Source organism: Plectropomus leopardus, chromosome 7 (genome assembly GCF_008729295.1).
Source record: "Plectropomus leopardus isolate mb chromosome 7, YSFRI_Pleo_2.0, whole genome shotgun sequence".
Lineage (NCBI taxonomy): Eukaryota > Metazoa > Chordata > Actinopteri > Perciformes > Serranidae > Plectropomus > Plectropomus leopardus.
The window spans coordinates 5,802,149-5,829,648 of NC_056469.1; the positions used below are offsets into that span (position 1 = coordinate 5,802,149).

Consider the following 27,500-nt stretch of genomic DNA (forward strand, 5'->3'; position numbering starts at 1 on the left):
GAAGCCTGCTCCTGGAGTAAATTACAATTTATTCAAATTGTGAATATTCCTTGTAGGCACTTAAAAAGTCCTTCCCAAATCTAGGGGGCTTTTTACGCCCCTCTCCCTGCTAACCACACTAACCACAGGGATTTCCATCAGCTAGGCTGCATCCTGTACCAAGCAGCCAGATATTTCAACCATCCGCACCACACCACACGCCAGAGCCCAGAAAAACAGCAGGGTGGGGACAGTGAGTGTGTTTGTGTGTGTGCGAAATAGATATAAACTGTACTTAATTATAGAGTTATACGCATTATTATTCTGCTGTTTTGTAATTGATATATCAACCTGTATATGTATAACTCTCTATCTATTGCTCTTTCTTATATAGTATATATAAAAGAAATAAATCATAAAAATATCTAAAAGGGGGAAATTGTAAGTGTTTATAAACTTCTTCACCTTGGCTGGCAAATGCTGGGGTGTGAAGGCATGCTGAGCCTGAAAGAGAGAAATTAGACTCAGAGGCCTGACATACTCCAGGCCTTAGGAAACATTTTATCACAGTGTGTGTGTGTGTGTGTGTGTGTGTGTGGGTCTGTGTGTTCATGTAAAGGTATGAACTTGATCAAGTGTGAGACCACAGTGGGCTATGAAGACGTGACTGCCTCAATCGACCCTTTTAATGCATCTTATGGTTATGAGTGACAGCAGAAACAGGGGGGTCAAAAGAGTGGAAGGGAGAAGGAGAGAAACAGAGGAGCACTGAGAGAGTGTGTGACCCGAGCCGAGGTTCACGTTTCACTGCGAAAACACTCTGCTCCGGCGTTCTTCTGAGAGAAGTGACAGATATTCGGAGGTATGTCAACATCGTGGGAAGTGTACGCTGCTTCCACCGCTCAGGATCGCACACATTAAGCACTCTTCTTTCACAAACGGACACACAAAGGCACACACAGAAGATTGCAGGATTTTTAAATGTGCCTCTCTGTTTTAGTTCAAGCTAAAACAACAGCAGCCCTGTTCGTTTAGGAAGTTTTTTCCCCTCTCTCCTGACTCTTTTGGACTCTGTCTGTGTGATAACAGAAGATGGGATTAAAGGATTTAATGTGCGATAATAAATCTACTCATCTATACTTCCTGTATGCGTTGCCTGTTCATCATAACCAGAGAGATGGAGATGGTGGGAGGGACAGTGAGATAGCAAGCAGACACATTTTTGGCTGTGCTGCCACTGTGGAGATCTCTCAGCCAATCTGTGAGTGTTAAGAGCATGGCTCATCCTTTGCCCTTGCTTCCTTTTTTCCATGTCCTCCCGTTTTCTCAAGCAGGCCTGTACAGTATCCCCTCTTGACAACTCCTTGCTACCCTCCTTCTGAATGTCTTATATTTCCCAGTCCATTCTGCCTTTGTTCCTTCTTCTTCTTCTCTCCCCCTATCTTCCTCTTTCCGAGAAGATTTCATGTCCAGTGGGTTCTCAGGGGAGCAGCGGAGAAAGAGAGGGGGACAGATTACTTTACAACAGTAAATTAGTAGCTTTCGCTTGTGTGTGTGTGTGTGTGTGTGTGTGTGTGTGTGTGTTTGTGCCTGGGGGACAGGTCAGCTGGGACACACATCATACCAGAGCCATGAGGACAGGCTGATGGTCTCCCTTCTTGACAGGCCCCAGGCCTCACAGACGAGACAAGATTGGCCATGAACACCAGGGGCGGGGGATGTGTGCCTCAATATGTGTGTGTGTGTGTGTGTGTGTGTGTGTGTGTGTGTGTGTGTGTGTGTGTGTGTTGGATAAAGTTGGGGAAAGGGACAAAGCTGTGAGGTAGATATAGATGAACCCTGGACAGAGTGATGCCAAGCGTGCACTGCACGAGAATCAAGAACATTTTGGGCCAGATTCCTCCATCCTGACATTCGTCAGCAAAGCCCTGACTTTTTTTTGATGGTTCTAAAGATCGTCTTGTCAGATTTTCCTGTCGAGCGGTCTGTTGGGATGTGTTTGGAAGTTCATCCTGGCCACACCAATTTCAAACCCTTAATATAAAACATGCTAAATATACATGATCAGATATCCTGTTGTGAGCTGAGGACTGCTGACTGCCCCATGGTTCTCAAAGGGTTTGACTTTATCCACAATTCTCTCTTTGGGATTTTCTTGGAATTTGTAAATGTGTGGGGTGCTGTTTTGGCAAAATTGTTCGTTTTCTCACACTATAGGTACAAATCTGTTAATTTATCATTGCGTGTGAGGTTTCTCACATTTTAGACATTGGTTAAGATTTGAAAATATGTTAGTTGTGTGCCAATCTTGATACAACTAATGGTAGTGTGATGTTTAAGAGAGCTGAGAGGGTAAAATTTTAGGGAGGGGACCTCATGACCTCATTTCAACTAGGACGTCAAATCGGGGCTATCAACGCAGCAATTTGAGACCACAGTTGATAACTGGAAGCTAGTAGGTGATTTTAGGGTGAACGAGGTGGGGCACCATCCTCTTTTTAAAAAATGTGTCCCTCTTGTTAATCTGCTACCACTCTCCTATTTTTTTTTTTTTTTTTATTTTTTAATCCAGCCTTTGTCATACTAGCTCAGCTGACCAAGGAAACTCCCAGACCAGCTGCATATGTAAATTATCTCACGCAATGCTACTCAGTTAATCAAATCTATGCATTCTGATAAGCATTGTGACTCTAGAAAGCACACACTCAACGAGATGAGATGAGAGACAACAATTGGAGAAATAACTGAGTCAGAGAAAAGAAATCTCACATGGTGTGTTCCAAAGAGAGAAGAAGAAAAATAAAAACAGAGCTTTTAATCAAGAGTGGACAGACTCCTACATGTTGATTCTTCCCACGGGCAGTTTGAAACCAGCCCGCCTCATCACATGCTCAGAGACCGTGGTGATTATTAAAGCAACAATGTGAAGCCCCACCACGAGACAAAGCACAAAGCATCTTCTGAGCAAACATAGCAAATAAACACGGGTAAAAACAGTCTGCCATTCCTGTAAAAAATTAACAAATGGCCTACTGATGGAGGCAAAGAGAATTTTATGAATCCCAAAGAGAGGGGACTGGAATGGTCAAAAACCAGATAGCAGCAGGCCAGATGTGGAGAAAGGGTTTAGGGGTAATCGAAGGCCATGATCCCAAATAAAAGAACAGCACTTAGTGGGGTGTAACAGAGATACAAAGGACAAAGTCCCCTTCAAGCCAGAGTCCAAGACAGAACAGGGTAGCAAGGCGAAGGCCAGTGGCAGGACAAGCCAGACAAGGGCTAATGAACTCAGCCAGCACGGTCGTAAACACCAGAACGCAGGACCGTGCGAGAGGGAGTGAGAAAGGGACAAGGACAGTGCTGGGAAGCCGCATGCTGTTGTTGGAGAGTGTTGAGAGAAAGGCACAACTGTCCAAGTGAGACCCCAAAACAGTGTGGGGGCCAGAGACTTTCCAGGTCTACTGATCTCATCGAGCTGATGGAGGTGAAGCATCAGGAATAAAGAGAATTGGACCGAGGCGGCGTCAAGGGAATTCTGTACAGCTATGTTCTCTAAACTGCGGTTTAGGGTGTGTGGGCCTGAAATGGGTTTTGGCCTGTGTCTGGTGGGTCCCTACAGTGCATGGCAAGAAAAGACACAGAATACTACAGCACAGCATTAGCATATCCCCAGTATGACTGAGCTAATTGCACTGTGGGTCCCAAGCCGAAAAGTGTTTACTGATGTACTTGGAGGGGTTACAACATTGCGCTGTTTGGAGGCGTTGTGAGCTGTTGTTTGACATGATTATTCATAGTTATGAAAATTGAGACTCTCTGTGTCAATGATGAGTGTGGTTAGAGTGACAAAAGGAAAAAGAAGGAGATAATGGGAGAAGCTTAAGGGTTTAGAGATGAGGGAGTTGAGGAGAGGATTGGGTTGTGGAGATGATAGGTTTAAAATCCACAGTTTTGATATAAAATTAGTGTAAATATACAATAACAAATAAGCAGCCTGGAAGTGTCAAGTGTTACGTGTAGGATTGGACTGGAGGTTGGTGACATAATTGACAAATAAGTGGGAGGTCAAAGGTTAAAAGGGGGGTTCTTGGGGTTGAAGTGGAGAGCAGACCCACAGAGCAAAGACGGGAGAGTGGGGAGTTCTGAGGAAAGATGGCTTGTGATGATCAGAGTTGTTTTAGACACTCCAAAGCATCATGGGACGAAAGCAAAACAGCACAACCACTCAAGGCTCCATCTAGAAACTGATTTGCAAGAGCTACAAAAACACACTCGCAGGACCATTAAAGAAATACAACCCTGTCTCTTATCAGTGCCACTATTATTATAACCCGGGAATGTAATTAAGAGTGTGTGCTACAATTTGCTGAGGCGGACACATTGGCAGGCATTTTATCATCAAGCTCAATAAGTTATCCCAGTGTTTTTGGCAAAGTTGCACTATTCCTTATTTATCTAGTTTCACAAATCATGTTCATCTTGAGAACACATATTTCATATACCACAAACACATGATGGAATAACACATGACAGAACCATCTCGGAATCACATTCCTCATCTGTGATGACATTTGGCCCATTCGGACAATCTTTGTTCCAAAACATCCCTGAAAATACAGAGGTCAGTTTGACTCACTTCTAAAATGAGATGTGGTATTTCGCTGTGCTGATATGCCAGATTGCCACTCTCCAAGTGTGTGTGCGTGTGTGTGCGCGCATGTGTGTGTGTGTGTGTGTATAGGCAAGAGTGAGGTAAGAGCACAGATTAACCATGGTTGATGATTAATACAACTTGACTTACTGACTTACTGCGAGCAATTATGGCCATGTCTTTTCTCAAGCTTGACTTTCTCACACTCGCCGTGGAACACATGGGGGTCCCGAAACATGTGTGCACCAAACACACACACATATGCCACAGATCGCTAGCCCACCCTCCGCTCAACCTCAAAACCACAAAGGGTTAAATATAATCAATCTTCTTTAACAATGCTGTCAGGGCACTGTCTGAGAGCGCTGACAGAAACACACAGATAGTGGCGGCACGCTGATGATGGCGTGTCCGGTGTGTGTGCGTGTGTACACCTCTGTGAGCCTGTTGACTTTGTGTGTCAGTCATTTTATATGGATTTGTAATTTTTTCTTTATGTTGTCACCTGAGGCAAGTGTGCGTGCATATAGTACATGTTGCTCAGGTTCACAAATTTGTGCATGCACTGCTTGTGCTAATACTTTACCTTGTTAACATTCTATTCCGTGTATGCAGTTGCGTATGCATGTCTGTGTACATAGTTTATGTGTTTCTGGATAAATTGCACTCTCTGTGTCTGTGTGCGTGTGTGAGTGTGTGAGCATGCATATGTGTGTGCATCTACTCTGAACTCCAACCAAAACCCCAGGGCTGTGGGCCATCATATATTTCCCAGCCCCTAGGCTGTGTGTGCGTGTGTGTGTGTGTGTGTGTGTGTGTGTGTGTGTGTGTGTGTGTGTGTGTGTGTGAGTGTGTGCGTGCGTGCTACCTGAGGGGACTTGTGGGATCTCCAGCTGTACTGGTGGCTGTGGAGGCTGGCCAGCAGCACATTCTCATCTGTGTCCACCTGGCCAAAGCGCAGTGTCTCGTGGGTATCGTTGCAGATCACGTAGTGGCTGTAGACCAGCTCTTCAGCCTCTGGGTTCCCACTCTGAAAAAAAAAAGGGGAATGAGAGGTTTAAGTAGAAGGTATTGGTGGATGGACAGATGGATGGAGAGAAAGAAGAGGGTGACATGAGAAAGTGAGCAAATACTTCCAGGTGTGTATGTTTATGGTGGGTGTATAATGCACAGTGTGTGTGCAGTTTGTGTATAAGCACATTTACAGGTGTCAACAATGTATGTATTCTCAATCTTAAAAATCCTATCTTGGTAGTGCAACTGTCAGTCGGTAGGAGAAAGAAATGAGTGATATCACCTGTGGGGGCAACATAACCTCAACAGGGGAGTGAATCATATCACAGTCTGACAGCTATCCAAGCTGGAGCAGCTTAGACTGGGCTTTGGGGCCAAATCTACCCCCTGGTCCCACATAAAACCTCCAGGCGGCCTCTAAAACCTCAACTCTTTATCTTCCTTCTCTGAGCAACTAAATTTTGGTCGTTGCTGAGATAAACAGTGTCGGAGATGTCAACTCATTGCAAATGGCAACTCCATTTGTGTGGATTTTCCTAACATTTTCTCAACGCCTGGAACAAAGTGGGCCACTAAGTCGGCATTCCTGTTAGCAAGAGTCATCAATATATTGTGGTTTGTTAGGAGAATACAATATGGTGGGGTCTGGCCCACCTACTGCAATGGGTCAATGAGAAAGCCTCACAGAAAACTCAAGTCATGCGAGTCATACAGTGATGCTGTCCACTCATACGTCACCTTGCATGCAAGAGCAAAGAGCTCACTGGCCTGCTATTGAAAACACTGGTTTAACAAGGAGAGGAGAGTGTGTCAGGGCTCCTGCATACAGGAATTCAAGTACACAATTTCAAAACAGCACATAGTTTGCATGTGAGTTGGATAGCGAGCACGTGGGTGCAAGTGCATGTGTGAGTTTTACTTGAGCTCCTTCCAGAGGCTCTCAGGCCCTGATGGGATCTCTCCTGCACACCCCTCCCTGACTCCTGACGCACATGACTGTGGTTCAGACAACTTCTCAATAACTACTCAGCTATCCTAACAAAGAGGGACCCCAGCCTGCTGTATACTTTTAAATGGCGGGGGGGCGGGGGGTTGATGGTTGATGGTTAAAAGAGGCTGGCAGTAAAAGCTCAGAGTTTGACTGCCAAGCACGTTCAGGGTCCTCGGGTTGTTGATGCTATTGAAAACGGATGGGAAAGTTTACACCATTAAAAAGAACACTTGATGATAGATGTGTGGGAGAGAGAGCGAGGTAGAGGGAGCAAAATTTAGACGGGACAGCTGCGACAGTGGGTTCAAATCCATTTCCAGTTTTATAGTGGAACACTATCTGTGCTCCCTTACGAATCTGACACTGCGATTTACAAACTTCCTGCTGCCATCTTAAGATGCCATCGCTAAGCCCGCACTTTGATGGTATCGTCTTTCCGCCCCGATTCATGAGGCAACATGATACGCACATCAGAAAAGCTTCCTGCGGTAATCATAATCACTCTCTGTCTATCCAGGGACTTTATGTGGACAAATATTAAGACAACGATATTTAAACAGTCAACATGTCTTCCTTGTTAAAGAGCGCAAGATGACAGCTTCTTCTTCAGACGCAGTCCTACCAGGAATCAAAAGATCCATTTCGCTAATCTACCCAGATAATATTACTCAAGTTTTCACAGAGTCTAGCCCTGATCTGCATGGCAGAGTGGCACACACATAAATGACAAGGTACAGTAAAATGTCTGGAAAACAGATTGTAAATAATGACGCCCACTCAAAATATGAAACAAGAAACCGATGAGGAGATACTGAAACCCGTAAAAGGGACATAATGAAACAATAATCAGATCTAAAATCACCTATATATTCTGTGATAGATGATCTTAACCCACACATCTGCTACAAACAAGAACCTGATCTCTCTATCACTTTCTTTCCGGTTGCAAAGAAACATGGGAGGAACCAGGGCGAGAAAAAACAAAAAAATCACAGGAGAAAAATTCCTGTTGTCTCAATTGCACATGTAACTGCCTGTGAACGTTCTGTGAGAAAGCAGTGTGTAAATACTACTGGGCTTTTGTGTGGCTTTCCACCAAAGCCACTTCCCTGGGGTTAGGGGCTGGGGGGAGCAAAGATTGAAAATGGGGCTAGGGACTGAGAATTGAAAATGGAGGCATGGGGCCTGAGGTTAGAGTGGTGGGGGGCTGAGGTTGGGGCCATATGGGGCTATCGAGCGAGAAGACACAAACGAAGAAGTAAGAAAAAGTTATTCTGTATCCCTTTTCCCTCGTGTTAGGAACCATGAAACCTTCTAAAATTGTGTAACTCTGTTCTTTCACCTTCGCATTCTTCCAGTTTTACACAGAACCAAATCTAATCTAAATTTGAATGGTAACTAGACCGCAATAGAGCTTTTCAAAGTCGGCCTCTTTTTCACCCATTCACAAAGACACACTGATTGTGACAGTTGCCAAGCGAGGCCCTGGCCTGCCAATCTTTGGGAGAAACTTGGGGTTAAGCATCTTTCTTCAGGGGATTGAACCTCCAACCCTGTTATTAGTGGATGATTTGTTGAGCCACAGCTGACCTTAATTTTGAGCTGTATACCTGTTGTCAGAACTGTAATCAAGGACTTGGTTGAGGATTGAGTAAGAGGACATGGGCCCACTAGCTTGGGAACATGCTGAGTATCACTGATAGATAACGGGTTTTCCACACATTCATTTATTTGTGGCGGCCTGCCACAACTAAAACATCTGCCGCCTTGTATTGATTTTATATTTTTGGAGCTGGCTTGCTCTTCAGGAGCACTATTGGTATATATATACCCTTTGGTTGGTTGCACCACACTCTGCACAGATGGAGCTGCAGATTGCCAGGCCAGTTGAAGTAAAACGTAACTGTTGTCTGGTTCTTAAAGGATTATGCTGAGTATCATTAATTCATGGATGGGTTTTCAATGCATTTATTATTTGTGACTGCCCTGTAAGATTAAAACATCTGCTGCCAAGTACTGATTTGTTATTTTTGAAGCTGGACTATTTTTATGTATGCTATTGGAATATATGTATAATGTTCGATTATTGGTTGCACCACACTATCAGCCGGCAGAGAGTACCCTGGGTACAGACGGAGCTGCAGAAGATCTGGTGTAGTAACAGCGAAACTTAACGGTTCATTGTGCTTTATCCATTCTGACTCAAACTTCACAAACTGCAGCTAAGGTAAAAGAACTAATAACGAGTTCTGCCTTTGCTGCCTTTACAGACCTGCAAAATGTCCCAATTTAAAGAGGCGACAGAGCACACACACACACACAGACACACACACACACACACAGACACAGACACACAGACACACACACACACACACACACACACACACACACACACACACACACACACACACATTAATGTCATTATTAATGACAATCCATTAGGCATTTGTACTTCCAGACTGACTGCCAGTAAGATTTTGCTGATGTTATAATGGGTACAAGAGCTGTCTATTTTACCATGACTATAGCTGCATATCAAAACGTATTATGGCTATATGAGAATTAATTACAACCATACACCAAGTAGTGTCTTTTAGTTCTATTTATTGCTATGCATCTGGAAGTGCTCCAGCTGTTCTGGTTGTGGTGGTCTGGTATGACCATGTCTGGGTTGCGAGGTTTCAGTTGTGTGGAAGTTGAAGAATCTTCTCCATGGTTCAATGCTGACCCTACAGGCCACATCACAACAGGCCTGCCTGCCAGCCTTGACACCAGGAAACATGAAAATCACTGAAACAATTACACACGTAAGGATACATCCTTCTGTTGCGGAAAGACAGAGCCTGTTAACATTTCCAACTGCTTCTGATTACGTTTTCAATTAGGATCAAGTTTTTCTATGCATGGACAATGTGTGCATGAGTGTGCCTGGAATGTACGTCTCTATCAGATCAAAGATGCATTTTAGCTTAACTGGGCGGTTCTTTACATCCGACCCTATAGTGCACCTCACCACCAGACAGACTGTGCTTAATCGCACCCATACAAGGTTTTCTCACCACGTATAAGATTTTGTTTCAGTGAAAACTCCAAAAAGGGAAACAATGTTCAATGATCTAAGTGTTTGCAACTTTCTCTGAGGTGGACCAAATATTTAAGAGGAGTGTTCAAAAAAGTCCGCCTTTTGTACTTGACCTCTCTCTGCCCCTTACTCCAGAACGACCAAACCCACATGCAGCACATTTGCCTTATAATTATGGTGTGTTTTTCCCTTGTGTTCAGCAAAGTGGTGAAGGCTGGAGGTAGTTAAAAGGTTCTGTACAAGTTACAAGGCTGCTGCTGTTTAGACCAATCAAGGCAATACAGCAGGCGTAATCATTTTATGAATCAATCCCATACCAACAAACATGTAAATACAGCACTCAGGGCGTGTGTTTGACTGTGTATTGTACAAGTGAAGAAGGGTATTCTGTGTGTTTATATGAGTGAGCATTGTATGCCTCTATTTGGGGATACTGGGCAAAGATGGCATTCAAAAAAGCCAAACATATCACCCAATCAGTATCAGTAAAGCCTTGGCTACAAGCACAAGACCAACTAATATCCTAACTAATCATGCTTGGCATGTTGTGCAAAGCCCACCATGGATACCAACATGTCCAAAACACTACAGTAAAGCTGCAATATGACCATTCATTACAACACCACCAATGCTCCAAAGCCTTATTTATGGCTAAATTAACCAGCAGAAATAGGGAACATTCATTGGCTTGCCCTACATGATGCAATGCTGAAGCCAAGGGTCAATTATGTCCGATTATCCAACACGGTCGGCAAGAACTTTTGATGAGTCAGTGATGCCACTGAGTGAAAACAAAGGTATTAAACTGCCAGCCAGAACAATCATTTTATAGTAGATTTCCTATACGGCTTGTGCAAATTTTATTTTCCACAGGTATAACACCACAGCTGTTCCTAGAAAAATATAAGTTATTATTTCTCTCACCTGGCAGTGAGAGTCTGTATGCATGTAAAACCATGAGAGTACTTTGCGTCTCCAGCGGCCAGTATATGAGTCAGCACAGCCACAGCTGAGCTGAGCCGAGCCATGATAGGGCATACAAAGCCAGAAGGGCCAGGGTGTGTGTGTGTGAAGTAGACAACTGGGTGGAGGACTAGGGCCAGATGAAGTCTTGGCAGGTGTCACCACTCAAGTTTTACCGTGTTTTCGTGGGCATCACTTCACACACAAATATCCTGGCTACCAGAGGCAGTGCTGAGAGCTGAGAACCGAGAGATGACGAGGACCATAGGACTATAAGCCCAAGAACAGACACACTGTAGCCTCTTAGTCAGAGTTTACAGCAAACCCAAAGGCAGCTCCATCCTGCAAATTTTATTACCACTGGCGTACAACCAAACCATTCTCATGAAATCCACTTTGTTGTGAGTTTGTTTAGCTGATACCCCATCTGGGACGACAGACTGTCTTTTAGAATATTCTCTAAATGCATACATTTCCTACATACTTCCTCTATGGATTTACAAGCCCCTGGTTCTAAATATAATAGCCAAATGCAAGCTCTACCGATAAAACAACAGTGCAAATCCCTTGTTACCTGAAATGTCTGAATATATCCTACTATATAAATGTACAAGTGAACGTACAACTACATGTAATGCACAAGTCACCCACCAATACTTTGCAACCTAAGTGACCAGCACATTGATTACTTTGGTCACTTCAAACCATAGACTGTATATAAAGATGGACAACATGACAGCTCCCTCAAAGTGAGGTTATTCAATCTTGAACGCCTCCTCGTGTAACTGCAGTACAGGTCCTAAGACCTGCTCTCCATGTTAATGAATGGTCATAAGCTGAGCTAAAAACTCAAAGTACACGCCAAATAAATTTTTCTCAAAGATGGTTTCTGTCACTGAAGTTAGTGCCCATCACCCTGATGTTTGTTGTTTATTTTCATGTTTCATGTTTTCAGCAATTAAATTATACAAAAGGGGACTTTTCCGCCATAACAGACAGCTGTGACAGCCAATCTGTGAGCTCACATTCAACGGAGCTGCTCACGATTGGTCGGACGGGTGTTTGGGCGTGAACTCCCCCACCTTGGATATCGTTAATTCACAGATGCAGGGCTCCCAGTGACATCACCCTCGCAAGATGGCAACGCTCGTATCCGGGATATTTTAACCTCACTTCAGCATAGTGGGGGTAAGTGGGGGCACGTCGTCCATCTTTATTTACAGTCTATGCTTCAAACGCATGTCACCACGCAGCAATGAAAAGTTGTTTAGATAATGTCTTTGTACATTGTCATGCACTTAACTACCTTGCTCCTGATGTTAGATGTAAGTGGAATTACAAAAAAAAACTAGAATTAAAGTTTCACAGTTGTATGCCTCTGTGAACCAATCAAGTTGCAGTTGCAGTTTACATCCATGACTGTCCAGACTCATATGTTGCCTTGACAGAAGACAATGCTTCAAATATGAATGTTGCTGCAAAATCTAAAACATGAATGCTTCCAACACATCTGTAAAGGTATCTGTAAAAGATCTGTGAATTCAGTGCAGTTTCAAGGTGGACACCTTTATCATTTTACACCTTTCGACACTAGTGTGAAATTTTGTCATAATTACCGCATGAAGTCTCTTGAGTTAAAACCAAAAACAAGCTTTGTGAAGTCACAGCGACCTCAACCTTTGATCACCAAAATCTAATAATTTCAATCGAGTCCAAATGGATGTTTGTGCCAAATTTGAAGACGCTTCCCTTGAAGCTTTCATGAAATATTGCATTCAAGAGAACAGGATGGATGGACAACCCAAAATCATAATGCCTCTGACCAGAGCTACCACCAGCCCACAGGCATAAAAATTAAGAACCTTTTTGGAATCAGTATCTATCTTTAGATTCTTTCATTGACAATGTGCATGTTTTTTTTTTTTGCATGTCTGTTAATTCAGCTTGTACATGCAGAACTGTGCTCTTTGGAGTGTGGTTAAATATCAAATGCACATAAAGGTGATTTTCTGCTACCTGTTGCCAGCTGTGCAGGGCAGTGTCCACAGTGTGGATGGCATACTGGCTGATATTGAGGAACACTGGGTCCACAAACACATTCACATCCAGTGAGGCACTCTGAGGGCAGCAGGTGGCTGCAGCCTGGCCCTGAAACACACAAGAAAGTACATTCTAAATGAACTTCTTTTCACATTTCCTGACCAATGCTTTGAATATATATATTAATATCCACAGAGACATAAAACAACACAAAAAGCTCTACCTGTAGAACACAAGGCTGGAGGAGCTGAAGGTGTGTCAGGTTGCGGTACTCCAGCAGCTTACAGTCGAGCTGTGTGGAAAAGCTGAACTCCTGACAGTGACGTGTGCCGCTGCTCCACTGTCGCAAGAAGACACGAGGCTCCCGAGAGCCAGTCACCATGAACTCCTGCTCCTGAGGTAACTTTCTGTCTGGCAGGAAGGGACGAAGTTGCTGAGATGGAACTGGAGAAGTGAGAGAGCATCCATATTAAAAAGACAGACTGCAAAACATATTTGATCAAAACACAGCATACCTATCAAAATATATGGTAATACTCTCTATTTATTTTAAAAAGAAAAAAACATCTTGCCACCTGGGACTATCCAAAATGAAATACATTGTTTCTAAAAAAGAAAGTAATGCGTGCATGATGATTATGATCATGTAAGATTATAATACATTGAAATGGAATGATATACAATTTTATTGTACCCCACTCACATCACACTCACAGAGTAAGTTGATCATGATGGATTTCCATTATATGGATAACTGTAAATGTCATGTCAAGCATTCCCCAAACAGTACAATAAAACAAAAAATAAAGAGACCAGGCTGCATTTGCACCAACCTCAAAAATCATGAGATCTTAACCGAGCATTGAAATATTTTGTTTCGAAAGATATGATGCCATTTCAAATAGTTGAAAAGCCTGGCTTTTCAAGAATGTTTATTTTTCACTAAAAAAAAAGTAAAAACTAGCATTAGGGGCTCGCTGTCGTATGCCTCCGCCAACCAGCTCAACCAGTACCAGTTGCACGTTACATACATCCTGTCCAGACTCAATAAATTTAGTGAAGTCTATACAGTCAGTACAGTTTCAAGGTGGACATCCATGATTAGTGTCACTAATTCAATATTAAACCAAATGTTTCCCCATCTTTGCCTGACTTATGCTGTTGATTAAAGGCCAGTAAAGTGTCTTTGAAAATTGTATGATGTCACAGTAAAGATGACCTTTGGCCTTTTGGACATAAATGTCATAAGTTCTTTATTTTATTCTATTAGACATTTGTGTAAAATTTTAGTATATGAATTCTTGAGTTATCAAAAATGTGTTTTGTGAGATCACAGTGACCTTGTCCTTTGACCATCAAAGTCTAATCAGTTCATTCTTGAGTTCAAATGGACATTTCTGCCACATTAAGGTATTACAAGAATGGGACGTACATACACGTTTTGGCTTTTCCAGCTATAGGGCAAATATGCCTCTCATGAAAATGTGGCCTTAAAAGGAAAAGTAAGGTGAAGTGATCCCGGTATATTTGAGTGAAATTTTAAAGTTTTAATCATTATTTGATCATTCTCAGAATAATATTGTGAATTGTTTTGGCCAGGATAATCGTGAAATGAATTCAGTCTATAACGTAGTTATAGTGAATGACCTCTAAGGTTGCTAGTACCACAATCCACCCAATAATTTGACTTTTTCTATTGGCTGGACTACAATCTCTCCCTAATAACCTTATTCAAACTTAGAGGAGACTTTGTGCCTGCATGTTCGGTATCATACCTGTGCCCAGCTGCTCTAGATGGTGGCAGAGGTGGATGTCCAGCTGTGCTAGTTGAATGGACACACCCATGGAGGGGACAAACCAAGGTGCAAAGCAGGAGTCCACACGAGTGCAGGCTGCCAACGCAATGGGAGAGACCAACTGATCGCAGGGCAGCTGGGAGCCACACTCACTATCCGAACTGAAGGGGAAGAGAAGATCAAACAGACAACTATTTGTTACTGTGCAAAAAAAACCCCCGAAACACACACACACACACACACACACACACACACACACACACACACACACACAAAGTGCAAAGAAATACAGACACAATATTAACTAAAGGCACTCTGAAATATCTTCATTTGAAAATAATTATAGAGAAAAATGAGTAATATATGACTGTGATTCAGCATTTGACAGTTTGTAAGGGAAAAAAATAGTAAACAGTTATTAATTTTTTTTTATCAAACGTTGTTTTGTAATATCAAAAGCATAGGCACAGCTGTGGAATAACGGCCACAAACATTCAGCTCACTAATTAAAATAATCTGACTCTTATTTGTAGCTGAACGCTTTAGTCTCTTGCCCAGCGAGTTACAAATTGTGTGACATCCTCGTCAGAAATCTACAGCGAGACAAACGCTGCAATTATTCAGACACGAGGGAATAAAAAGAGACAACACAATGGAGAGGGCCTCCTCGCTGTCCGAGGCTGTGAGTTTAGGTACATTATTCCTGCCGCAGTTTCCAGGAGAAACCTCTCCATGGACATTAATTGCATGTCATGGTTGATGATGTTGAATGGAAGGTAATTGAAGTGAATGACCATTTGCTCTGTAATTTGCTGCTACCATGATCCACCATAAAAACTCCAGCAGGAAACGCTCAAGACCTGAAAAACGCTGGTGCAGCAGAGTGCTCCTTAAAAAGATAAGCATCATATGTTGACAATTTTCATTACTTCCAGTTGGCAGGGCGGCCAAGTTATTTTTCTGGTGGAAACTAAAGTAAGGCAGATGAAACGAGCGAGTAAGGGAAGGGGAATCAATTTTGATCAAAAAAGACAAATAATTTAAACATAAAGGAAATGTAGTGTTTGGACTATGATTGTAATGAAACACAGATGTATATTTTGCTTTACACTGTATCTGGTGCTGTGGACTTTTTTCTCTGTTTCTTCTCTTACATGTTTTCTTATTCCTCCCTTTCTGCTCCTCTGGAGCTCTCTAAGCCACACAGAATGTGGGCTTGGCAATTCTCTTCCACTAAAAGTTCCCTAAATCCCGAGAGGAAGTAAAAAGGGGGGGAAAGAGAAAAAAAAGAGAGAGTAAATTAAGATGAGAAAGGAATGAGAAAAAAAGACAGAAAGAAATGAAAAATGGGTGAAGCACAGAAGATGTAACAGGATGCCGGGCGAGACATGAGAGAAATGAAGAGAGGAGGCAGTGGTGGTGAGAAGAAGGGAGTAAAAGCATGCTCTTTGAGGTGTCACAGTGCTGGGTAGACCCGGGCCAACCTATCCCATCCTGACTCAACCCAGCCCAACCCAGACCAGGCCTAGGAACTTATGAGCCAACCCAAAGGGGGCTTTACTCCTCTTGCTTCCCGTGAGCTTCCCCTCGATTAGATACACTCAAGGTAAGCAGGAAGGAATCCGGATGGGCCCTGACAGGCACTTGGTGTGCTGGGAAATCTCATTAGGCCGATCTGAACGCCTTCCAAGCCCGCTCCCTGCTCCTGCACACCAGATGTGGGGCGAGGGACACATTGCTAGCTCTTTGTGCTCGGCGGCCTGGGTGCGCTCTCTCTCTCTGCTTTCCTTCACGCTGGACGGCACACTTACTGTAGGTCCACACATGCATTTGTTCGGGTGTGCAGGCGTGTGTACATCACACACAGATACCTACGAGCACAGAGAAACAGTATAATATAAAATACAAATTTCCTCTACCTCTGCTCATCTCCTCCCTCTCCGTTGTTATTCAGTACGATCCTCCACAGGTCTGAGGCCACCAGCTCCTTCTGCTGGTCGGTGAGGCTGAGGCTGGGCAGCTGCAGCTGGCAGGCACTGCTCTCTGACAGGCTGAACTCCCGATATGGAACAAAAGCCTGCTGGAGCTCGTCCCAGTACTCTAGGCTGCATGGTACCTAGAAGGAAAGACACAGAGACACCTTACATGTATGACCCCCGAATATGTTTTTTATTTAGGATTTGAATACAGATTCTCCATGGGTGGATTAAAAGACAATGGGCCCCTTGGCACAGATATGCAAAAGGAGCCACCACCTCTCTAACAAGGGAGCATAACACACATAGTTTGTAGTGCTTTTACTGTATGTCTCTTTGTGGTAATTTTGTGTCTTTGTGTGGCTGTTTTGTGTCTTTTTGTAGTTGTTTTGTATTTCTTTATGGTCCTTTTGTGTCTTTTTTAGTTGTTATTGTAGTAATTCTGTCCATCCCCTCCCTCCTTTTTTTTTTTTTTTTACATCTCTCTGTGGTTTTTCTGTCTCTTTGGGGTCATTTTGAGTTTTGATTTTCAGCAGATGGCAATTTAAGTGACAATTTACAGATGAAGGCCAGGGGTACCTGACACTTTTGGCCTCTGGGCCTGTGCCTGGCCACCCGTTAAGCAATATATCCATGAGTGTCTCTATCCTTCTTAGGAGCAGCAGCATTGCGTAGTAAATAAGGTAGTGTCCTTCAGCTCAGATTCAAACTCCATAAACAACAAGCAACTACCCTGTCCAGACTCTTCTATGGCTTGTTTCTACTTTGAAGATCAAAATTTTAAGAACTGAATCTTCATATGTCACAAAAATGCTTATTTTGTATAAAAAGCATGAAGCTAAAATGATAAAGACGCTGTTGCAATCTTATAACTATACATGCAAAGAAGTACCTGTCAGGTTATGGACAACATAAAAGGAAAATACAAGACTAAAGAAGTTGCTGTTTGATGAAGCCCTATTTCATTTGCTGAGCAAACATCATAGGAATGATGAACAATGTCCAAGAGGCTAACACCCCATCCCTTTACTCTTGCTCATACAAATCCTCGTTAAATATCTGTGGGTCATCAAACCCTCTCCTTCCTCATTTAGACTCAGAGTGCTTCTGAACTAGCTACACACCTCTGCTCACCCATCAGTAATGGCTAAATTTCAGAATTTACTTGGATGAATTCACTTGAGCACAGAGATCTATTGCCATAATTTCTTCCTTCCTATTTTCCATACAGCCAACTGCTGACAACCATTAAAGACAGACATAAAGTGATCACAGATATCTGTTTCTCTCCAAGAGATATTGGAGGAAATTTAAAGGAATGTCTTCCTTGGAGACACAACTAACGAATGCTCCTCTTTACAACCCTTTGTGTTGCATTATGCTCTTACACTGTGATGTCCAAAAACAGATATCTGCATATGTATATGCAGAATCTTTAGGCAACAGGACAAGATTTTGGTATCGGAAGTGTTCTGGTCTTTGTTGTAGTCCAAGTAGTATGGACCAATGAAGTCTGAGTGGCAGATAAACAGGGTGAAATACTATTTCGGAACCCATCCGCTATCACGGATCATCTTATGGTTTAGCTTTATATTAGCTTTTTTTTTTTTTTTAAAAGCCACATTAGCTGAAATGACCAGCATACAGAGGAGGAAGTCTTGGCTTGAATATCTCTGCTGGCTACACCAGATCTCCTGAAATACTGGTTATTGCCCCCAGAGGCTTATTGTCTTCCAATCAATTGCCGATGGGTTTCAAGATTGGTTCCACTGTGCTCTGCATCACCTGAAACTGATTTTCTCCTGAAACACTAACTCAGGTTGTTGCCGTTGCAGAAATGATGCTGTTTTCTGCCAACGGATCAGATCTTTCTTTCTTAAGGCGGTGGCTTTGCTCCATCAGATGACAACATGTTCGAGTGTTTTTATATCCCCCACTTAGTCTCCTCTACACACCAGTGGTGTCTTACTATTGTATCCCTCAGTTATTCATCACTTTAACCTGAGGCTGCGGTCCAATAAACAGACTATTGTAACCTCCTCAGTGTGACCCTGATTACTCATCAGCAGCAGGATTACTGTAAGGCTTTGTTATTGCACAACAGGTACTACCTCAGTCCCGTGGATCCCCCTGTTACACATAAAGTATTAAGCAACTGCAGTGGTCTGCTCATCATCAAGCATTGATCGTTTACTGACCCTTTCAAGACACGGTGAACTCACACATTGGAGAAGGAAAGAACAAGTGACTCTTTTTTCGTGGTGTCTGTATTACAACCTTGAATTTTACTTACCTCCAAACCGATCTTTAATTTCTCATCTAGTCGGAAAGAAATACAAGTCTTTGACGGCAGACCACCAACGCGGCAATGTGACAACCCATCTCCATAACAACATTGCATGACCGCAGCATAACCAAACACCAGGCAGCTACATGACAGTCATTAGCATTGAAGTCCTGGAGCTGTTTCTCACACTGAATAACAATCAGGTTATGTGAGTGTTCACACATTATGTGATGACTGGTAGGGCTCCATTCATTCTTCTCATATTCCGCCAAAATTTGCATAAATGCGTCTGGTGCTCCTGTGTGAACTAAACCAGGTTCTCAGGTTCCCTTGACCACCTGCGCAACTCAGCTACTGATGGATCAATGGTGGCAGGGAGCTCTGAGCAGCACACCTAAAGGATGCTAGGCAGTGAGATGTGACTGTGTGTGTGTGTGTGTGTGTGTGTGTGTGTGTGTGTGTGTGTGTGTGTGTGTGTGTGTGGTTGTGTGTGAGCAAGGTCATTTGTCTGTGCACAATCCAATTGTTTACCAGAGGTACAGAGTTCCCTGGATACTTACCAAACTCATGCAGCTCTGTCAACAAGTTGGTGTGTGTGTGGGTGTGTGTGAAAAGTTTTGTGTTCACAAATTGTATGTGTATGTGTCCCATGCATTTGGGACTGTACTGTTAGGGGAGAATGCATGAGGTAACCGTAGCTTACATCATGTATAAAATGCCACACAGGTTTTCCTGGAATCAACTTCTCATAATTGTACCTGACAGAGTGGTGCACCCGCAACCCCAACGCTGAGCCACCGGAGCGGAAACTCACTGAATCTCCACAGAGAATTCCCAGAATTACGTTGCTAAAACACAGAGGATGTTTTTTTTTTTTTTTTTTTCACCTGTGATATTCTATACACATGACGGCATGCAGAAATGAATATGTGAGGTACATGTATGGTACAGTGGAATACATTTGCACGGTTGAATTTGCGTCATTGTTCCTTTTGACTTGTGGCCCTGGCCTTGGACGAAAGTGGAGATGAAATCGATGATAAGCTTAAAAAATGTTGTAGAGTGGAAAAAAATCCTGAAATAAATGTTTTAGCTTTGCTGAGTTGGACGTCTGGCAAAGGCTATTGGGAGGAGAAGGCACCTGTGTATATGTCATATGGATTGTGTATATGTGTCCGAGAGGAAGACCATGTATAATTGTACGTATGAAAGACAATATGCGTGTATACATACTGCCGTATACACAGGTGTGCGTATGTACGTGAGTGCATGATACAGTCTGGGCAGTGTCAGTTTCCGCTGCCTGATTGTGTGTGTACCTTATCTGATAAACAACATATAACCCCGAATAGCTGACATTCCCTTGGCTGGAAGGGTCCAATCTGTATTTTCCTCAAGCGCAAGACAAAGTAGGCCTGGCAGCTACACCTCAGGGCAAAATAACAGACGAAGGGTTATCTTAAATGTTATCTTAATTTTTGTAGTCACCGTTTCATTTTGGAGGTGGTTCAAATGCCTGAAAAGCCAAGTTTCAATATCCAAAACTATTTACAAATATATTTAAATCCAGAACTATTGGCAGCGTTATGTATAGACAGATCTGATTTCCATCCCTGTCACCCAGTCCTGTTTCTGCCAAACCGCAGAACACTCTTAAGCGTGGAGTTACTTTTCTGGGACTGATTGACCAATCACAGTCTCTAAAAAGGTTAACTAAAGGCAGGCAATCTAAAGCAAAAATACACAACACACAGAAATGATGTCCATGATCAACCCAGGTGTGATGGCTGCTAAAGTTTAAAAATGTCTCTGCAACTGAAGACTCCCTGAGCTCCTGCAGAGTCTGTGGCTGCTGACATCCACAGCCTTGTCTGCCATTACTTTTATTAACAATATCAACACTGCTATTAGGTCTTCTGTTATTTCACTGATGCCTATATGTCGAGAAATTCCACTGCTAGCTACCTCTTATCAGCCAGCAGGCAAATTGAATTGACATCGGCTTGAGCAAATGTTTACTCAGGAGATGTAATGAAAATTGTTCTGAAAATGACTCCCACTATGCTGTCTCAGGTGGGCTAATATAGGCTAACATTAATCAGTGTGGAAAATCAGGAATAAGCCCATGCTGAGATCTTCACGCTCAACTTTTTCTTTCTTTTTTTTTTCTTTTCTTTTTTTTTTCATCCGTTATGCCAAACTTTTAGGAAGGGGGACTGAAGTTTTGGTGGATGAGGTGTAAAAAGTCCAGATCAAATTAACCACATGGACAGCCTTTTATTTTTATAGTGTATTAGCTGTGACTAATGCAGGTCTGCTTGAGCACTGTCCCACTAAAATAATAGTTATCTTGGCGAAAAGACACTCTTGCTCTTTCTGGTTCAGTGGATCGCTCTGAAGTGAAATACCCACTGACTCCCCTCAGATTCTAACTCCATACAAAAGGTTTTTTTTGTTTTTGTTTTTGACTAATTGGGAAAAAAGTGTGCATCAATAAAACAGGGCGCACCGTGGATGTAAAGCTGATGATGGACCTGTGTTTCATAACAACAATGACAGAAACAACAGCTGCGGCCGCGGTTGTAGCTGAAGGTTGCTAGTTCATCTCAGGCCACGGAGCTTTTATGATACGAGTCGCAGGCCAGCAGAGCCGTGATGGCAGCGCAGAGCCCTGCTGAGACTTGAAAGGCAATCCCACAGTGCCATGCACGAAAGCAACAGCAGGATCGCAGATGGTGTGATGTTTGTTCAGAGCGATTTTGGGCAGCTGCCCAAACAGCGAGTGGATGATCGAATTTATACATTTACATATTGGGAAGAGCTTGTTTCTGTAAAAGGCAAAAGTGTACGAGAAGAGATTGTTTGACTATATGCTGAGGCTGAACTCTAACACACTATCTCCTCCTCCTGCTCCCCTGAGCTGGGGTCAGGCTGAATCATTGCTCCTGTGTTTACTCCCTGTTTCTCAGGCTTCAGGACCCCGCGGAGAGGCAGAAGGAGGGGAAGATGAACGAGAGCAATGGAAAAAGAGCAGTAAAGACACCTGCTTATGATTCAGAGGACTGGACCACACGGCGGTGAGAAGGTGAGAATGAGTCACCTTCCTTTCTCCTTCTATCCCTTCATCACTTGGGCCCTCTACAGGTGGGAAGCGGCAGATGCCCCCCCCCAAATCACTATGACATCGTTCCCCTTCTACTGTGTGTAAAAACAGCACAGGCAGCAATTTGACTTTGAGTAATGGAAGAAGGTTTGAATTCCCCCTCCGAGATACTGGAACCAGTTGGGAAACCACAACTATTTAAATGCAGGAAATCTTGATTTTATAAAATGTTAATATGATCTGCTCTGGGGACAAGCAAGCAGCATGGCTCAGAGCAGGAGCACCCCCCCCCCCCCCCAACCCCCCCTTCATCTATTCAGCAGGGTGGAGACAGGGAGCAAAGGAGAGGAGGAGGGCGTGTGTGTGTGTGTGCGTGTGTGTGTGTAACAAAAGTAGAGAGAAGAGGAGGAGATGAAGACAATGTGGAGAAGAGTCACTTTTATTTTGTCAACCTCATGGAACTGTTTTCACTGTCCACCTGCTAGTAAACAGCCCGAAATGAGAAAAACATCATCGCCTAAATAACAGAGAGGAATGACAGGACTGCTTAATGCATAACATCACTTTCTCTTTTCTCCTTATTTCTTTTTCTTTCCTTATGCCTCTCACTTTCCATTTCTCAAAATCTATCAGCCTCCATCTCCGTGTGGCCACATGGTAATTTTAGAGGCCTGAGAAATTATGACTGCCTTCTCTCTCTTTCCTGCTCTCTCTCTCTCTCCACAGTCTTCAAGTAAAGTAAATGAAATTCCTTTGGAACTGAAACTGAGCCATTACTGTTTTTTGGATTTTAATGGCTGCATTTCCGTTCCCTGTCGCTGGATTTTCTTTCTGGTCTCGGGAGAAATAAAACAAAAAGAAATTACAGAGACTTTTGAAGTTCCGTAGAAAGCTATGAATAGTCACTATTTGCCAGAGGCTGAAATCAACTAAATCTGGGATCAGGACAACGTTGTTGTTGACCAAGAGGACACATTAAAATAACCCCTATGAACCTAACCTCGTCTCACACACACCTGGCTTGATTCCATGTGAGTGTTAGGACAAAAATGTGAAGTATGAAGGACTGTTTAATGTATCAGTAAACTGATCCAATATCCTCTAATTAGTTTCTAATCACTCCTTTTAAAAAGTCCACGATACTTGATACTGTTTTTAGCATTGTCCACAAAATACATCACAGTAGCTTTCAATATTAAGTTTAGAAAAATACACTTTGTAAGTGATGTTTTTCAATATTGTTACCAACAGTACCTATTTTAACATGCTATAGCTGTCCAAGTGTCCTATTACAGACATGTCTGCTGCAAGACATAGCCAGAGTATATATATGTCACCAGTGGAGGTTTTGTTTTACTATTTGGAGGGAAAACATTTTTGAGCATCAAACAATTTTCTGCATTCTGGTGATTTTTTATGCAAAAATCAAGCTGTATCTTCTAAGGCTGGAAATTGAGGCCAATGCATAAGTGCCAAAAAGTGCAGGTCATTGAATGGACACATGACGCTGGCTCCAAAACAGAGTAAGTCCCTAAAAACCCCCGTGTTAAAATGCCAAACTTTACAGCAGAAATGAACATGTTTGCAGCCTGGTACCAAAAATTGTTTTTGGTCTCTAGTTTCAACATACATGACAAAAGTACATGAGTGACTTTCTTTTTATAACTCACCCATTTACATTTTAGTACAGCTTAAAGTTACACATAATTACAGGCGGGGCTGTTTGAGTTACGGGCTGTGTGCTGATAGTCTCCCACAGCTTCTTAATCAGATTCCACTTGTATAGCTATGTCTAGCTGTTTTATTTCCTGCAGTTTTGATCGTTTTTTTATGCACCAATTTATGCCTCTCCTGCATATCAATTGATGGTGTAAATGTCTTCAAATTTGTATTTTATTGGGGGGAAGGAGGGACAAATGAACATGTTCTATATACTGACGGGGATGTCATCCCCCTCTTAATGTACACCTCTGTATTCCACAAAAACACAAGCACCAAAATGAGGTGACTCACTCCTGTCCACTGGTTTCTATGAGTGCAAGCTGCATTTCTGTTTCAAATATATGCAAACTAATTCTGCACAACTGTTTAGACAATTTTCTTCACTGTCAATAACACTGGCTCCTATTTAAATACTTAGCACTTACTGCTTTCTTCTACAGACAGAGTGTGTCACCCCACTACATCTAATCCCCACATGAAGTGGTTTCACTAATGCTCAGAGCCTCCTCTTTTCACCACTTTCCCTCGTGGAAGTCTCATCACCTGATTCCTTTTAACAGACTTGTCAGAAGAGACAGGACCACGCCAGATGACATGAGGAGTGGAGCAGAAGATGTGGAAACCACATGTTCATCAACCACTGGTTTCACATCTCCTGCTGTGTAAAACACACCCACACAAATATGTCCGCAGTCACACGCATCCATATTTATGCACAAACATGGAAGCAGAGATGCTGAAATATATGCAGCCCCCCCCCAATATTCTGCTGTCCAAGTGTATGACAGATTGTGAATGCATGTGAATCATCATGTGAACAGGACATGCTGTGAACACAACATGCCTGCCAGCTTGTTGAATCTCCTCTCAGGCATTCATCAGCTGCTTGTCTCATCTGCTGGTAAAAAATCATCTTCCCTGGACTAGATAAAGTGTGTTTGATCACACGGAGGCTCTTGTAAGCATCACAGATGACAAAACCTCCATCCTTTCGGACCCTCCTCTCACTCCATCTCTGTTCATGTCTCTGTCCTTCCACTCTTCACTCTCCTGTCAATCTCCTCCCATCAACCACCCTCTTTCTTTTCCAACTCTGTCTATCACCGCTCCTTCTTCTAACCCTCCCTCCTCCTCCACACACATCACTCTGCTGTAACTCAATATGCGGCCAATCAGCTAGAGGCTTTGGAGTTTTGCTCATTACAGACTTTACAGCTGTGGGGCCTCGCCGGGAAGCCAGACATCTGCAGCACCTTCCAATATCTTGTCTCTCCCGGGTCGACATAAACGAACGGAGGAAAACATCTGTACTGTAGGTGAAATGATTGTGGGAGTCCAGGAAAGAATCTGAGAGATAAAGGGAGGATATGTAGAGATAGGAAACTTCTGTTGCAGCTGGAGGACAGAAGCAGAAGAAAAAGGAAGAGGGAAGGTAACCTAACCCCAAGCCTTAAAAAATGCAATTAAAAAGTCCTTCTAAATGGGCTGGGAATATAGTAAAACTTGCTACCATCATAAGTTTCAGGATAATGCAATAACATCAGATTAAAATATTAATTTGTGATAAATATTATATTTCAAAAGGAGTCAAGTTTTTAAAAAAAAGTTCATTCTAGCTAATATTTTAAAAACTAAATTAGCATACCATTTATTAAGCAACTGTTACAAGTCATTGAAATAATGTAATGTTAGAGCCATATCTGTGATCTTTTTTTTTTTTTTTTTTACATCATATTATCTAATACAGTTCTTGTTGCCATTCTTGCATTACATTTTTTTAGTCCGAGTCCAGATACTCAGCTTTATCCTCTCAATGCCTTTTGAAGAGCTTTTGCTTCATAGAATTAAATTGAAAACCAAATTAAAAACAGATATTAAAATAACATCTAACTAAACATAGCTAATATGAGCTGAAAAACGTGATATGAGTAGGAAAAGAACAGGGACAATTTGTTTGTTCAGGAATGTGACTGGGAAAAGCTTAGCTACCAGGATAACAAAAACATGATTTGCATCTTTTTTTTGTTTTTGTTTTACCAGAAATTCCATTCCTAACTGCATGGCCAAAAAGTAAGACTCAAAGTGACTGTAGCTATAAGTGTCAAGAAATATTTTCCTAAAAATAGCAAATTTCTGCTCCAGGAAAAAAAGAAAGATTAAGAGACGATGCAGAAGGAACGATTATGTTCCAGGATGATAAGCTGCAAAGTGAGGCAGGGGATAGAAAGGTGGAGGATGAGTGATAGGTGGAAAAGTGGGATGCTCTGTCCCCCACGGAGGCCCTGTAGACTCAGTAGCTGCAACAGCCTGCCAAATTATAACCTCATCTGGGGTTGGAGACACCTGGCTATTCACACCAGAGCATGTGAGATGACTTCCACAGCTGTCTGACCATGTAGTGCATGTTTGGAGGGACGGCAGGGGTCTCTGTCATTCAATAACACGTAGAGCATGGAAGTTCTCATGACTCATGTCATGGGAATTATAATGGCCCCTGGCCCAACTCTAAGACAGTTTATTTCTCTTTCATTGCAGGTGATGTTGGGCAGGGAGCTGTGAGAGAGATGAGTGGATTCTCTTCTCAGTTTACGCCCCTTTCACAGGACTCTAGTAGACCACAACACATCCTGACCGAGTGATGAATAAAACATTCGGCTGCTTAACACATTCCCACCCCTGGCTTTCAAACTTATTCACAATATGCTGAGTGTTTATGTTTGAGAGGGGTTTTCAGAATAATGGTAGAGAGAGCACTGGAGGTCTGTTTGTTTGTGTGGGGAGTACACGTTTTTGCAAATCAAGAAATACATGTATGTGTGTCCGTCCCTACCTGCAGGGCGTCCCCCAGGTCGGCAGTGCTGATCTCAGGGTCCTCTGTGGTGTTGAAAGGGACAGGAGTTATCCTGACAAAGGTGAGGACACGGGGTTCAGGGTACCTCCACAGCATCACCCCCGGGCTATCCTCCGTCTCACTGTAGAACACCACCTCATGGGGTCCTGGCAGTCTCTGCGAAGCTGCAAAAAAAAAAAAAAGAAAAATTACCAATAATATCATGGGAATAACTTCATTGTAATCTGTCAATGATCTAGGCGAGGTTCTTTACAGGAATGCATAAAAAGAAGGAAAACAGAGAGTAAGAACACAAGGCCAGGAGAACAGTTGAAACAAAGAGAAAAGGAGGAAAAAATGAAGCAGGAAAGCTGACCGACGGATAAAGGATGATGTGGCTAAAGCAGAGGATAAACAGAGAGGAATCCATGTATTTTATATTTTAGGATAAAGTGGATTACTACTCAACTGAGCTACACTCTTCTGGTATCATAAAAATCCACTACTACATCAAGAATTCAGAGCAAGGCTTAACTGACCTTGAGCATTCACAGATGCTTGAGAAAGAAAGAAACACACAGAGGCTGGAAATATGTGAAGGAAATTCTATAGCGTTTTAATGCACATTTTCTAATTATCAAATTCACTTAATGTGACAAAAAGCAACAACTAACGACAAGCTAACTTTGACTTGCGTACATCTTTGGTGCTGTGATGTTATTTCTACTATGGAATCCAGACCCTCCAAAACAATTTCTCCTAAAAATGCGCTGTCGATGTTTCCACGCTTTCAGAATGTTTATATGTGTAAGAAGCTGCCTATAAACAACGTGGCTGAGTAAACATTTTTGCTATTGAGTAAACAGCCATTGATTGAACCATGCCAAGCACCTGCAAAAGCTGGATAACACTGGATCTAAACTTCTGAGTGGTGTTTGACTTAAGTCGTGGCTGCTGTTTGGGATTCAAGTCCTTTGGAAAAATGTTTATTTGAAAAAAACAGTCAAGCAGAGAACTGCTGCTTTGTTTAGCCCCTGGGGGTACAAACAGTCTCTTTCCAAACACA

The 27,500-nt window shown here is 42.6% G+C and overlaps 1 protein-coding gene across 4 annotated transcripts in view; it reads right to left on the reverse strand.

Moving 5' to 3' along the window:
• The window catches only part of LOC121946151 (vacuolar protein sorting-associated protein 13B-like), a 375,120-nt gene that overhangs the window by 65,025 nt on the left and 282,595 nt on the right, over positions 1–27,500 (reverse strand). For all 4 annotated transcript variants that reach the window (XM_042490601.1, XM_042490600.1, XM_042490605.1 and 1 more), the window contains exons 41-46: positions 26,435–26,619; positions 16,436–16,632; positions 14,496–14,677; positions 12,944–13,164; positions 12,697–12,828; positions 5,499–5,660 (exon numbers count right to left, since the gene is read on the reverse strand). In XM_042490601.1, coding sequence (XP_042346535.1) covers positions 5,499–5,660; positions 12,697–12,828; positions 12,944–13,164; positions 14,496–14,677; positions 16,436–16,632; positions 26,435–26,619 — 1,079 coding nt within the window. The remainder of the gene's footprint in view (positions 1–5,498; positions 5,661–12,696; positions 12,829–12,943; positions 13,165–14,495; positions 14,678–16,435; positions 16,633–26,434; positions 26,620–27,500) is intronic.